Raw genomic sequence first — 16126 nt, forward strand, 5'->3', positions numbered from 1 at the left:
TCCTGGCCCATCCAGACCTTCTCTGGCGCAGGAACCACCGTGGGCGATGTTTTCTCAAGTGCTGGTGTCTATTGCGGACCGTCTGTCGGTCCCGACTGCTCTCCCTACTAGGGCGGTGCCCCAGCCGACCATCCCCCATTCCCCGGGTGTCCCGCAGTTATTGCGGAGTCCTCCTGGGTCTCAATCAGTTGGTCCCTATGCGGGGTTGCCTATGTATATACAGGCTTCCCCTGTGCCGCAGCAGCCTGTGGTACCTTTTCAGGCCCCTATGGCGACGCCTCCACCATGGGTGGATGTGCTCTCCAACTCCGTGCAAAATTTGGCGGCCGCTTCCTCGGCTTTTCAGTCAATGTTGCAGACTGACATGCCTTCTAGGATTTCTAAACGCCCACTCATGACACGGGCTGCTCAGGTATCGGACTCAGAGGGTTCCTCAGATGATGGGGAGGTCCCTGATGACACTGACTCGGACGCCTCGGTCCAGGAAATGGATACCAAGTCGTCCATTAATGTGCGAGCACTAGTTAGGGCGGTGCGAGCTATTCTTCTTATAGAGGATGAGGCACCGGTTCCTAGGTCGAAGTTTCCTAGTTTCAAAAAAACTAAGGTGGCTTCTGCGGTGTTTCCCCTGTCGGATCAGTTGACGGATCATATGGCGGTAGCTTGGCAGGCGCCCAGTAAGAGATTCCTTCCTCAGAAGCGGTTGGCTTCTAATTACCCCTTCCCTGAGGCACATTGTAAAAAATGGGAAACTCCACCGGCGGTGGATTCCCATGTCACCCGTTTAACTCGGGGCGCCACCTTACCATTACCGTCGATATCCTCGCTGAAGGATCCCACGGACAGGAAAGTTGAGACTTGCTTAAAGTCTATTTACTCCCTCTCCGGGGCGGTGGCCCGACCGTCCATGGCCATTTCCTGGGTGGCCAAGGCCATTGAGGGGTGGGCCAATGCATTGGAAGATACCTTCCCGGACGACGCTCCGGATGTCCAGCGGGCGTTGTTGGGACAAATGAGGGACGCCGCTTCTTACATTGGAGAAGCTTCTTTAGATGCTAGTCTGCTGACCTCGCGGGTATCGGCTGCAGCGGTGTCTGCCCGCCGATCCTTATGGTTGCGGTCCTGGAGAGCGGACTCTGATTCAAAGAAAGGTCTGGAGGCCTTACCTTTCAATGGGGAATTACTATTTGGTCCGGACTTGGACAAAATAGTGGACACCCTGGCTAAATCCAAGTCGGCCTTCCTCCCTTCGGCGGCACTGCCTGCTAAGGTTCGGAGTTCGGCTTTTCGTTCCTTTCGGGTTCAGGGTAAGGCGAAAGGTCAGTCCTTCCCGAGACAGTCTGCGAGTAAGACGGCCTCTAAACCCAAGAAGCAAGCCTGGAGTGCTCGGCGCCCTTCTTCCAAGCAGGAAGATAAACCTGCGGCCTGATGGGACGGGCCTCCCTCTGGGGGACCTCAGAGTGGGAGGCCGACTTCTTCTATTTGCCCAGTGCTGGCACAATACCACCACGGATGCCTGGGTTCGAGAAGTGGTCTCCCAGGGGTACGCCCTGTCTTTTCGGCACAGACCACCCCACCAGTTTTTCTGCACAAGTCCTTCTCAGAACAAGACCAAGGCGTTACAGGTTCAGGAGGCTATAGAGTCCTTGCTGAAAGCAGGGGTCATTGTTCCCGTTCCTCTATCACAACGAGGGACGGGGTATTATTCGTCTCTGTTTCTGGTGCAGAAACCCAATGGTTCTCATCGCCCTATCCTCAACTTGAAGTCTCTGAACAAATTCCTCAGAGTTCCCAAGTTCAGGATGGAAACGTTACGTTCCATCATTCTGGCGATGGAACCGGGGGATTACATGGTGTCCCTGGACATCCAGGACGCCTACCTCCATGTTCCGATAGCATCTTCACACCAGCGGTATCTGAGGTTCGCTATCCTTCAACACCACTATCAGTTCCGGGCGCTACCCTTTGGTCTCTCCACGGCACCGAGGGTGTTCACGAAGATTATGGCGGTCATGGCCGCACATCTTCGGAACCAGAATGTACGGCTGCTGCCGTACCTGGACGACCTCCTGTTGCTGGCGAGCTCCCCGGAGGTACTGCTTCAACATCTCCACCTGACGATCGCTTGCCTGCAAGCACACGGGTGGTTGATAAATAGGAAAAAGTCCTCTCTGATTCCATCACAGCGGATGGTTCATTTGGGAGCCCTGCTGGATTCGCGTCAGCAAAGGATCTTCCTGACTCCGGAGAAGGTCGCCTCACTACAGCTGCGGATACGCAGTTGCCTGAGCCGTTGCCGCCTGTCGGTCCATTCGGCTATGAGAGTTCTGGGGTCCATGGTGTCGACATTCGACATGGTGGAATTTGCCCAGTTCCATTCCCGGCCCCTGCAGGGGCTGATTCTATCAGAATGGAACGGGTTACCTCACCGGATCCGCTCTCAGGTGCTGGTGTTGTCTCCGGACGTTCGGCTATCTTTGGCTTGGTGGCTTCAGACAGCTCATCTGGTCGAGGGGCGCCCATTTTGGATCCCGGACTGGGTCCTGCTCACGACGGATGCCAGTCTCCGGGGTTGGGGGGCAGTGACCGGCTCTTTGTCGCTTCAGGGTCGTTGGTCAGCGGAAGAAGCACTTCTCCCCATCAACATCCTGGAACTGCGGGCAGTATACAAGGCCCTGCAGTCGTCCGGCCCCGCTCTTCACGGAAGGGCGGTACAGGTGCAGTCCGACAACGCCACCACGGTGGCGTATATCAATCACCAAGGCGGAACTCGCAGTCAGGCAGCGATGTCGGAGGTGTCTCGTATCCTGTCTTGGGCGGAGGGTCACATTCCAGCGATCTCGGCGGTCTTCATCCCCGGAGTCCTCAATTGGGAGGCGGACTTCCTCAGCCGTCACGACGTGCATCCCGGGGAATGGTCGCTTCACCCAGAGGTGTTTCAGCTACTCATGGACAGATGGGGGCTGCCGGAGCTGGATTTGATGGCCTCCCGTCACAATCACAAGTTGCCCGTTTACGGGTCAAGGACAAGAGACGCAGGTGCAAGTCTGGTGGACACGCTGTCGGTGACATGGACGTTTCACCTGGCGTATCTGTTTCCTCCGATATCCCTGCTTCCTCGGGTTCTGCGGAAATTCAAGCAGGACGGCGGCATGCTCGTGCTGGTAGCTCCGGCGTGGCCCAGACGTCCTTGGTACTCCGATCTGAGGAGCCTCTCCATCGACGCTCCGTACCTTCTTCCTCAACGTCGGGACCTGTTGTCTCAGGGGCCCTGCCTTTACCCGGATCTGGGTCGGCTGTCTTTGACGGCGTGGCTCTTGAGACAGCCGTCTTGAGGTCTCGGGGCTTCTCCAGTTCGGTTATTGGTACGATGCTCAGGGCACGCAAGCCTGCTTCAGCACGGATTTATCACAGAGTGTGGCATACTTACTTTCAGTGGTGTGAGTCCAGACTTTATGATCCTCAGGTGTTCCGAGTTTCTAGGATCTTGGAATTTCTTCAGTCAGGATTGGGTCTCGGCTTACGCCTTGCATCTCTGAAGGTTCATGTGTCCGCCTTGTCCGTGTGGTTTCAACGGCGGATTGCAATACTACCAGACGTTCACACCTTTTTCCAAGGTGTTCTCAGGATCCAGCCTCCCTTTGTGCCTCCTGTGGCTCCTTGGGACTTGGCGGTGGTGCTAGGGGTCCTGCAGGGTCCTCCGTTTGAGCCTCTTGAGGCGGTGGAGCTCAAGTGGCTGACATTTAAGACGGTTTTTCTCCTGGCAATTGCTTCGGCCAGGAGGGTGTCTGAATTGGGGGCGCTTTCCTGTCGCCCTCCTTTCCTGATTTTTCACCAGGACAGAGCGGTGCTCCGCACTCGTCCTGAGTTTTTGCCCAAAGTGGTCTCGAAGTTCCATATTAATCAGGAACTTGTTGTGCCAGCTTTTCAGTCCCCTGATCTTTCAGCTGGTGAGACTTCCTTAGATGTGGTCCGGGCGCTTAGAATTTATGTAGACCGGACGGCTTCGGTTAGGAAGTCTGATTCCTTGTTTATCCTCTTTGGTTTTCACAAGAGGGGTTGGCCTGCCAACAAACAAACGTTAGCCCGTTGGCTTCGTTCCGTTATTTGTGAGGCTTATGCACAGGAGGGCTTACCTGTGCCAGCCTCTGTTAAGGCTCATTCCACTCGTTCTGTGGGTCCCTCTTGGGCTGCTAGACGTGGCGCTTCTGCTGTTCAGCTGTGTAGGGCGGCCACTTGGTCTTCAATTCAAACGTTTTTGAGGTTCTATGCGTTTGACACCTTTGCCTCTCAGGATGCATCCTTTGGGCGCCGGGTACTCCTTTCAGCACAGGAGCGTCCCCGCCCTTAGTTGTACTGCTTTGGGACATCCCCAAGGTCAACCCTGTGGACCCCCTATGGACCCTGAAGTAGAAAACAAGAGATATGGTAAGAACTTACCTTTGTTATCTCTGTTTCTACGAAGTCCATAGGGTCCACAGTGCGCCCGCCCTGACGCACCTGGCTTCAAATGGGCTGTGTGGCTGGTCACCGGTTTTCCGTCTCCTATTGCTGTGAGTATGGTTTCTTGTGTGTTCCAGTCTTCCTTCTCTCTGTTCCATATTCTCCTCCGGCCTAGGCTGCTTACCAACTGAGGTGCCTGTGGCTCGGGGGCGGGCAATAGAGGAGGACCCAAGTGCATCCTGGGAGCTAAAAGCTTAACTGTGTGGTGCCCATGGATCCTGTTCCAGCTATAACCCCAAGGTCAACCCTGTGGACCCTATGGACTTCGTAGAAACAGAGATAACAAAGGTAAGTTCTTATCATATCTCTTGTTATTACAGCATTACATAAGTGTCAGATGTTACTATGGTATACTGAGGTCACATTACAGCATGACATAAGTGTCATGTAATGCTGTAATGCTACCTCAGTATACCATAGTAACATCTGACACTTATGTCATGCTGTAATGTTACCTCAGTATACCATAGTAACATCTGACACTTATGTAATGCTGTAATGTTACCTCAGTATACCATAGTAACATCTGACACTTATGTCATGCTGTAATGTTACCTCAGTATACCATAGTAACATCTGACACTTATGTAATGCTGTAATGTTACCTCAGTATACCATAGTGACATCTGACACTTATGTCATGCTGTAATGTTACCTCACTGTGCTATGGCAGGAGGCAGTGCTGTGATTGGAGCTTTCCCTTTACCATCCACCTTCTCTTTCTACAGAGTCTTCAACTTGTGAGTCGTCAGACTGTGAGTCGGAGGGAGTGGAGTTTCTTCTCAAGCAGGATGACGATGACCCTGGTACTGACCAGCTGCAGCGTGATGCCCCAGAGCCTAAGAAAGAAATCACTGATATTGCTGCAACCGCAGAATCTCTGCAGCCCAAGGGATATACCTTAGCGACCACACAGGTATGTTCTCTTCACACTTACCTCACTCTCCTGCTGCCCCTCCACCTTCTCATCCTCTAGCACACTTACCTCACTCTCCTGCTGCCCCTCCACCTTCTCATCATCTAGCACACTTACCTCACTCTCCTGCTGCCTGCCGGCCTCCCCCCATCTGCTTGTCATCATCTAGCACACTTACCTCACTCACCTGCTTCTCATCATCTAGCACACTTACCTCACTCACCTGCTTCTCATCACCTAGCACACTTACCTCACTCACCTGCTGCCTGCCGGCCCTGCTGCCCCTCTCACCTGCTTCTCATCATCTAGCACACTTACCTCACTCTCCTGCTGCCCCTCTCACCTGCTTCTCATCATCTAGCACACTTACCTCACTCTCCTGCTGCCCCTCTCACCTGCTTCTCATCATCTAGCACACTTACCGCACTCACCTGCTGCCCCTCTCACCTGCTTCTCATCATCTAGCACACTTACCTCACTCACCTGCTGCCTGCCGGCCTCCCCCCATCTGATTGTCATCATCTAGCACACTTACCTCACTCACCTGCTTCTCATCATCTAGCACACTTACCTCACTCTCCTGCTGCCCCTCTCACCTGCTTCTCATCATCTAGCACACTTACCTCACTCACCTGCTGCCTGCCGGCCTCCCCCCATCTGATTGTCATCATCTAGCACACTTACCTGACTCACCTGCTTCTCATCATCTAGCACACTTACCTCACTCACCTGCTTCTCATCATCTAGCACACTTACCTCACTCACCTGCTGCCCTCTCACCTGCTTCTCATCATCTAGCACAATTACCTCACTCTCCTGCTGCCCCTCTCACCTGCTTCTCATCACCTAGCACACTTACCTCACTCTCCTGCCTGCCGGCCTTCCCCCATCTGCTTGTCATCATCTAGCACACTTACCTCACTCACCTGCTTCTCATCATCTAGCACACTTACCTCACTCTCCTGCTGCCTGCCGGCCTCCCACACCTTCTCATCTAGCACACTTACCTCACTCACCTGCTGCCTGCCGGCCCACCCCCACCTGCTTCTCATCATCTAGCACACTTACCTCACTCACCTGCTGCCCCTCTCACCTGCTTCTCATCATCTAGCACACTTACCTCTCTCACCTGCTGCCCCTCTCACCTGCTTCTCATCATCTAGCACACTTACCTCACTCTCCTGCTGCCCCTCTCACCTGCTTCTCATCATCTAGCACACTTACCTCACTCACCTGCTGCCCTCTCACCTGCTTCTCATCGCCTAGCACACTTACCTCACTCACCTGCTGCCCCTCTCACCTGCTTCTCATCATCTAGCACACTTACCTCACTCTCCTGCTGCCCCTCTCACCTGCTTCTCATCATCTAGCACACTTACCTCTCTCACCTGCTGCCCCTCTCACCTGCTTCTCATCACCTAGCACACTTACCTCACTCACCTGCTGCCCTCTCACCTGCTTCTCATCATCTAACACACTTACCTCACTCACCTGCTGCCCTCTCACCTGCTTCTCATCATCTAGCACACTTACCTCACTCACCTGCTGCCCTCTCACCTGCTTCTCATCATCTAGCACACTTACCTCACTCACCTGCTGCCCCTCTCACCTGCTTCTCATCACCTAGCACACTTACCTCACTCTCCTGCTGCCCCTCTCACCTGCTTCTCATCATCTAGCACACTTACCTCACTCACCTGCTTCTCATCATCTAGCACACTTACCTCACTCTCCTGCTGCCCTCTCACCTGCTTCTCATCGCCTAGCACACTTACCTCACTCACCTGCTGCCCCTCTCACCTGCTTCTCATCATCTAGCACACTTACCTCACTCTCCTGCTGCCCCTCTCACCTGCTTCTCATCATCTAGCACACTTACCTCACTCACCTGCTGCCCTCTCACCTGCTTCTCATCATCTAGCACACTTACCTCACTCACCTGCTGCCCCTCACCTGCTTCTCATCATCTAGCACACTTACCTCACTCTCCTGCTGCCCTCTCACCTGCTTCTCATCGCCTAGCACACTTACCTCACTCACCTGCTGCCCCTCTCACCTGCTTCTCATCATCTAGCACACTTACCTCACTCTCCTGCTGCCCCTCTCACCTGCTTCTCATCATCTAGCACACTTACCTCACTCACCTGCTGCCCCTCACCTGCTTCTCATCATCTAGCACACTTACCTCACTCTCCTGCTGCCCCTCTCACCTGCTTCTCATCATCTAGCACACTTACCTCACTCACCTGCTGCCCCTCACCTGCTTCTCATCATCTAGCACACTTACCTCACTCACCTGCTGCCCCTCACCTGCTTCTCATCATCTAGCACACTTACCTCACTCACCTGCTGCCCCTCACCTGCTTCTCATCATCTAGCACACTTACCTCACTCACCTGCTGCCCCTCACCTGCTTCTCATCACCTAGCACACTTACCTCACTCTCCTGCTGCCCCTCTCACCTGCTTCTCATCACCTAGCACACTTACCTCACTCACCTGCTGCCCCTCTCACCTGCTTCTCATCATCTAGCACACTTACCTCACTCTCCTGCTGCCCTCTCACCTGCTTCTCATCATCTAGCACACTTACCTCACTCTCCTGCTGCCCCTCTCACCTGCTTCTCATCACCTGGCACACTTACCTCACTCACCTGCTGCCCCTCTCACCTGCTTCTCATCATCTAGCACACTTACCTCACTCACCTGCTGCCCTCTCAACTGCTTCTCATCATCTAGCACACTTACCTCACTCACCTGCTGCCCCTCACCTGCTTCTCATCATATAGCACACTTACCTCACTCACCTGCTGCCCCTCTCACCTGCTTCTCATCATCTAACACACTTACCTCACTCACCTGCTTCTCATCATCTAGCACACTTACCTCACTCTCCTGCTGCCCTCTCACCTGCTTCTCATCGCCTAGCACACTTACCTCACTCTCCTGCTGCCCTCTCACCTGCTTCTCATCATCTAGCACACTTACCTCACTCTCCTGCTGCCCTTTCACCTGCTTCTCATCATCTAGCACACTTACCTCACTCACCTGCTGCCCTCTCACCTGCTTCTCATCATCTAGCACACTTACCTCACTCACCTGCTGCCCCTCTCACCTGCTTCTCATCACCTAGCACACTTACCTCACTCACCTGCTGCCCCTCTCACCTGCTTCTCATCATCTAGCACACTTACCTCACTCACCTGCTTCTCATCATCTAGCACACTTACCTCACTCTCCTGCTGCCCCTCACCTGCTTCTCATCACCTAGCACACTTACCTCACTCTCCTGCTGCCCCTCTCACCTACTTCTCATCATCTAGCACACTTACCTCACTCACCTGCTGCCCCTCTCACCTGCTTCTCATCATCTAGCACACTTACCTCACTCACCTGCTGCCCTCTCACCTGCTTCTCATCATCTAGCACACTTACCTCACTCACCTGCTGCCCCTCTCACCTGCTTCTCATCATCTAACACACTTACCTCACTCACCTGCTTCTCATCATCTAGCACACTTACCTCACTCTCCTGCTGCCCCTCTCACCTGCTTCTCATCATCTAGCACACTTACCTCACTCTCCTGCTGCCCCTCTCACCTGCTTCTCATCATCTAGCACACTTACCTCACTCACCTGCTGCCCCTCTCACCTGCTTCTCATCATCTAGCACACTTACCTCACTCACCTGCTGCCCTCTCAACTGCTTCTCATCATCTAGCACACTTACCTCACTCACCTGCTGCCCCTCACCTGCTTCTCATCATCTAGCACACTTACCTCACTCACCTGCTGCCCCTCTCACCTGCTTCTCATCATCTAACACACTTACCTCACTCACCTGCTTCTCATCATCTAGCACACTTACCTCACTCTCCTGCTGCCCTCTCACCTGCTTCTCATCGCCTAGCACACTTACCTCACTCTCCTGCTGCCCTCTCACCTGCTTCTCATCATCTAGCACACTTACCTCACTCTCCTGCTGCCCTTTCACCTGCTTCTCATCATCTAGCACACTTACCTCACTCACCTGCTGCCCTCTCACCTGCTTCTCATCATCTAGCACACTTACCTCACTCACCTGCTGCCCCTCTCACCTGCTTCTCATCACCTAGCACACTTACCTCACTCACCTGCTGCCCCTCTCACCTGCTTCTCATCATCTAGCACACTTACCTCACTCACCTGCTTCTCATCATCTAGCACTCTTACCTCACTCTCCTGCTGCCCCTCACCTGCTTCTCATCACCTAGCACACTTACCTCACTCTCCTGCTGCCCCTCTCACCTGCTTCTCATCATCTAGCACACTTACCTCACTCTCCTGCTGCCCCTCACCTGCTTCTCATCATCTAGCACACTTACCTCACTCACCTGCTGCCCCTCTCACCTGCTTCTCATCATCTAGCACACTTACCTCACTCACCTGCTGCCCTCTCACCTGCTTCTCATCATCTAGCACACTTACCTCACTCTCCTGCTGCCCTCTCACCTGCTTCTCATCATCTAGCACACTTACCTCACTCACCTGCTGCCCTCTCACCTGCTTCTCATCATCTAGCACACTTACCTCACTCACCTGCTGCCCCTCACCTGCTTCTCATCATCTAGCACACTTACCTCACTCACCTGCTGCCCTCTCACCTGCTTCTCATCGCCTAGCACACTTACCTCACTCACCTGCTGCCCCTCTCACCTGCTTCTCATCATCTAACACACTTACCTCACTCACCTGCTTCTCATCATCTAGCACACTTACCTCTCTCACCTGCTGCCCCTCTCACCTGCTTCTCATCACCTAGCACACTTACCTCACTCACCTGCTGCCCTCTCACCTGCTTCTCATCATCTAACACACTTACCTCACTCACCTGCTGCCCTCTCACCTGCTTCTCATCATCTAGCACACTTACCTCACTCACCTGCTGCCCCTCACCTGCTTCTCATCATCTAGCACACTTACCTCACTCACCTGCTGCCCTCTCACCTGCTTCTCATCACCTAGCACACTTACCTCACTCACCTGCTGCCCCTCACCTGCTTCTCATCATCTAGCACACTTACCTCACTCTCCTGCTGCCCCTCTCACCTGCTTCTCATCATCTAGCACACTTACCTCACTCACCTGCTGCCCTCTCACCTGCTTCTCATCATCTAGCACACTTACCTCACTCACCTGCTGCCCCTCTCACCTGCTTCTCATCATCTAGCACACTTACCTCACTCACCTGCTTCTCATCATCTAGCACACTTACCTCACTCTCCTGCTGCCCTCTCACCTGCTTCTCATCATCTAGCACACTTACCTCACTCACCTGCTGCCCCTCACCTGCTTCTCATCATCTAGCACACTTACCTCACTCACCTGCTGCCCCTCTCACCTGCTTCTCATCACCTAGCACACTTACCTCACTCACCTGCTGCCCCTCTCACCTGCTTCTCATCATCTAGCACACTTACCTCACTCTCCTGCTGCCCCTCTCCTGCTTCTCATCATCTAGCACACTTACCTCACTCTCCTGCTGCCCCTCACCTGCTTCTCATCATCTAGCACACTTACCTCACTCACCTGCTGCCCCTCACCTGCTTCTCATCATCTAGCACACTTACCTCACTCACCTGCTGCCCCTCACCTGCTTCTCATCACCTAGCACACTTACCTCACTCTCCTGCTGCCCTCTCACCTGCTTCTCATCATCTTGCACACTTACCTCACTCTCCTGCTGCCCTCTCACCTGCTTCTCATCATCTAGCACACTTACCTCACTCACCTGCTGCCCCTCTCACCTGCTTCTCATCATCTAGCACACTTACCTCACTCTCCTGCTGCCCTCTCACCTGCTTCTCATCACCTAGCACACTTACCTCACTCACCTGCTGCCCCTCTCACCTTCTCATCATCTAGCACACTTACCTCACTCTCCTGCTGCCCCTCTCACCTGCTTCTCATCATCTAACACACTTACCTCACTCACCTGCTGCCCCTCACCTGCTTCTCATCATCTAGCACACTTACCTCACTCACCTGCTGCCCCTCACCTGCTTCTCATCATCTAGCACACTTACCTCACTCACCTGCTGCCCCTCACCTGCTTCTCATCATCTAGCACACTTACCTCACTCACCTGCTGCCCCTCACCTGCTTCTCATCACCTAGCACACTTACCTCACTCTCCTGCTGCCCCTCTCACCTGCTTCTCATCACCTAGCACACTTACCTCACTCACCTGCTGCCCCTCTCACCTGCTTCTCATCATCTAGCACACTTACCTCACTCTCCTGCTGCCCTCTCACCTGCTTCTCATCATCTAGCACACTTACCTCACTCTCCTGCTGCCCCTCTCACCTGCTTCTCATCACCTGGCACACTTACCTCACTCACCTGCTGCCCCTCTCACCTGCTTCTCATCATCTAGCACACTTACCTCACTCACCTGCTGCCCTCTCAACTGCTTCTCATCATCTAGCACACTTACCTCACTCACCTGCTGCCCCTCACCTGCTTCTCATCATCTAGCACACTTACCTCACTCACCTGCTGCCCCTCTCACCTGCTTCTCATCATCTAACACACTTACCTCACTCACCTGCTTCTCATCATCTAGCACACTTACCTCACTCTCCTGCTGCCCTCTCACCTGCTTCTCATCGCCTAGCACACTTACCTCACTCTCCTGCTGCCCTCTCACCTGCTTCTCATCATCTAGCACACTTACCTCACTCTCCTGCTGCCCTCTCACCTGCTTCTCATCATCTAGCACACTTACCTCACTCACCTGCTGCCCCTCACCTGCTTCTCATCATCTAGCACACTTACCTCACTCACCTGCTGCCCCTCACCTGCTTCTCATCATCTAGCACACTTACCTCACTCACCTGCTGCCCCTCACCTGCTTCTCATCATCTAGCACACTTACCTCACTCACCTGCTGCCCCTCACCTGCTTCTCATCACCTAGCACACTTACCTCACTCTCCTGCTGCCCCTCTCACCTGCTTCTCATCACCTAGCACACTTACCTCACTCACCTGCTGCCCCTCTCACCTGCTTCTCATCATCTAGCACACTTACCTCACTCTCCTGCTGCCCTCTCACCTGCTTCTCATCATCTAGCACACTTACCTCACTCTCCTGCTGCCCCTCTCACCTGCTTCTCATCACCTGGCACACTTACCTCACTCACCTGCTGCCCCTCTCACCTGCTTCTCATCATCTAGCACACTTACCTCACTCACCTGCTGCCCTCTCAACTGCTTCTCATCATCTAGCACACTTACCTCACTCACCTGCTGCCCCTCACCTGCTTCTCATCATCTAGCACACTTACCTCACTCACCTGCTGCCCCTCTCACCTGCTTCTCATCATCTAACACACTTACCTCACTCACCTGCTTCTCATCATCTAGCACACTTACCTCACTCTCCTGCTGCCCTCTCACCTGCTTCTCATCGCCTAGCACACTTACCTCACTCTCCTGCTGCCCTCTCACCTGCTTCTCATCATCTAGCACACTTACCTCACTCTCCTGCTGCCCTTTCACCTGCTTCTCATCATCTAGCACACTTACCTCACTCACCTGCTGCCCTCTCACCTGCTTCTCATCATCTAGCACACTTACCTCACTCACCTACTGCCCCTCTCACCTGCTTCTCATCACCTAGCACACTTACCTCACTCACCTGCTGCCCCTCTCACCTGCTTCTCATCATCTAGCACACTTACCTCACTCACCTGCTTCTCATCATCTAGCACTCTTACCTCACTCTCCTGCTGCCCCTCACCTGCTTCTCATCACCTAGCACACTTACCTCACTCTCCTGCTGCCCCTCTCACCTGCTTCTCATCATCTAGCACACTTACCTCACTCTCCTGCTGCCCCTCACCTGCTTCTCATCATCTAGCACACTTACCTCACTCACCTGCTGCCCCTCTCACCTGCTTCTCATCATCTAGCACACTTACCTCACTCACCTGCTGCCCTCTCACCTGCTTCTCATCATCTAGCACACTTACCTCACTCTCCTGCTGCCCTCTCACCTGCTTCTCATCATCTAGCACACTTACCTCACTCACCTGCTGCCCTCTCACCTGCTTCTCATCATCTAGCACACTTACCTCACTCACCTGCTGCCCCTCACCTGCTTCTCATCATCTAGCACACTTACCTCACTCACCTGCTGCCCCTCTCACCTGCTTCTCATCATTTAGCACACTTACCTCACTCACCTGCTGCCCCTCTCACCTGCTTCTCATCATCTAACACACTTACCTCACTCACCTGCTTCTCATCATCTAGCACACTTACCTCACTCTCCTGCTGCCCTCTCACCTGCTTCTCATCGCCTAGCACACTTACCTCACTCTCCTGCTGCCCTCTCACCTGCTTCTCATCATCTAGCACACTTACCTCACTCACCTGCTGCCCTCTCACCTGCTTCTCATCATCTAGCACACTTACCTCACTCACCTGCTGCCCCTCACCTGCTTCTCATCATCTAGCACACTTACCTCACTCTCCTGCTGCCCTCTCACCTGCTTCTCATCATCTAGCACACTTACCTCACTCACCTGCTGCCCTCTCACCTGCTTCTCATCACCTAGCACACTTACCTCACTCTCCTGCTGCCCCTCTCACCTGCTTCTCATCATCTAGCACACTTACCTCACTCACCTGCTGCCCTCTCACCTGCTTCTCATCATCTAGCACACTTACCTCACTCACCTGCTGCCCTCTCACCTGCTTCTCATCATCTAGCACACTTACCTCACTCTCCTGCTGCCCTCTCACCTGCTTCTCATCATCTAGCACACTTACCTCACTCACCTGCTGCCCCTCTCACCTGCTTCTCATCATCTAGCACACTTACCTCACTCACCTGCTGCCCCTCTCACCTGCTTCTCATCATCTAGCACACTTACCTCACTCACCTGCTTCTCATCATCTAGCACACTTACCTCACTCTCCTGCTGCCCTCTCACCTGCTTCTCATCATCTAGCACACTTACCTCACTCACCTGCTGCCCCTCACCTGCTTCTCATCATCTAGCACACTTACCTCACTCACCTGCTGCCCCTCTCACCTGCTTCTCATCACCTAGCACACTTACCTCACTCACCTGCTGCCCCTCTCACCTGCTTCTCATCATCTAGCACACTTACCTCACTCTCCTGCTGCCCCTCACCTGCTTCTCATCATCTAGCACACTTACCTCACTCTCCTGCTGCCCCTCACCTGCTTCTCATCATCTAGCACACTTACCTCACTCACCTGCTGCCCCTCACCTGCTTCTCATCATCTAGCACACTTACCTCACTCACCTGCTGCCCCTCACCTGCTTCTCATCACCTAGCACACTTACCTCACTCTCCTGCTGCCCTCTCACCTGCTTCTCATCATCTAGCACACTTACCTCACTCTCCTGCTGCCCTCTCACCTGCTTCTCATCATCTAGCACACTTACCTCACTCACCTGCTGCCCCTCTCACCTGCTTCTCATCATCTAGCACACTTACCTCACTCTCCTGCTGCCCTCTCACCTGCTTCTCATCACCTAGCACACTTACCTCACTCACCTGCTGCCCCTCTCACCTTCTCATCATCTAGCACACTTACCTCACTCTCCTGCTGCCCCTCACCTGCTTCTCATCATCTAGCACACTTACCTCACTCACCTGCTGCCCTCTCACCTGCTTCTCATCATCTAGCACACTTACCTCACTCACCTGCTGCCCCTCACCTGCTTCTCATCATCTAGCACACTTACCTCACTCACCTGCTGCCCCTCTCACCTGCTTCTCATCATCTAACACACTTACCTCACTCACCTGCTTCTCATCATCTAGCACACTTACCTCACTCTCCTGCTGCCCTCTCACCTGCTTCTCATCGCCTAGCACACTTACCTCACTCTCCTGCTGCCCTCTCACCTGCTTCTCATCACCTAGCACACTTACCTCACTCTCCTGCTGCCCTCTCACCTGCTTCTCATCACCTAGCACACTTACCTCACTCACCTGCTGCCCCTCACCTGCTTCTCATCATCTAGCACACTTACCTCACTCTCCTGCTGCCCTCTCACCTGCTTCTCATCATCTAGCACACTTACCTCACTCACCTGCTGCCCTCTCACCTGCTTCTCATCATCTAGCACACTTACCTCACTCACCTGCTTCTCATCATCTAGCACACTTACCTCACTCTCCTGCTGCCCCTCACCTGCTTCTCATCACCTAGCACACTTACCTCACTCTCCTGCTGCCCCTCTCACCTGCTTCTCATCATCTAGCACACTTACCTCACTCTCCTGCTGCCCCTCACCTGCTTCTCATCATCTAGCACACTTACCTCACTCACCTGCTGCCCCTCTCACCTGCTTCTCATCATCTAGCACACTTACCTCACTCACCTGCTGCCCTCTCACCTGCTTCTCATCATCTAGCACACTTACCTCACTCTCCTGCTGCCCTCTCACCTGCTTCTCATCATCTAGCACACTTACCTCACTCACCTGCTGCCCTCTCACCTGCTTCTCATCATCTAGCACACTTACCTCACTCTCCTGCTGCCCCTCTCACCTGCTTCTCATCATCTAACACACTTACCTCACTCACCTGCTGCCCCTCTCACCTGCTTCTCATCATCTAGCACACTTGCCTCACTCTCCTGCTGCACCTCTCACCTGCTTCTCATCATCTAACACACTTACC

The 16126-nt window shown here is 53.7% G+C and overlaps 1 protein-coding gene across 2 annotated transcripts in view; it reads left to right on the plus strand.

Moving 5' to 3' along the window:
* Positions 1 to 16126, plus strand: part of SRCAP (Snf2 related CREBBP activator protein) — a 261121-nt gene that overhangs the window by 160525 nt on the left and 84470 nt on the right. For both annotated transcript variants that reach the window (XM_088462894.1, XM_088462895.1), the window contains exon 11: positions 5232 to 5419. In XM_088462894.1, the coding sequence (XP_088319020.1) occupies positions 5232 to 5419 (188 nt within the window). The remainder of the gene's footprint in view (positions 1 to 5231; positions 5420 to 16126) is intronic.

The sequence above is a fragment of the Taudactylus pleione genome, unplaced genomic scaffold (assembly GCF_031769625.1).
Source record: "Taudactylus pleione unplaced genomic scaffold, aTauple2 ptg001287l, whole genome shotgun sequence".
NCBI lineage: Eukaryota > Metazoa > Chordata > Amphibia > Anura > Myobatrachidae > Taudactylus > Taudactylus pleione.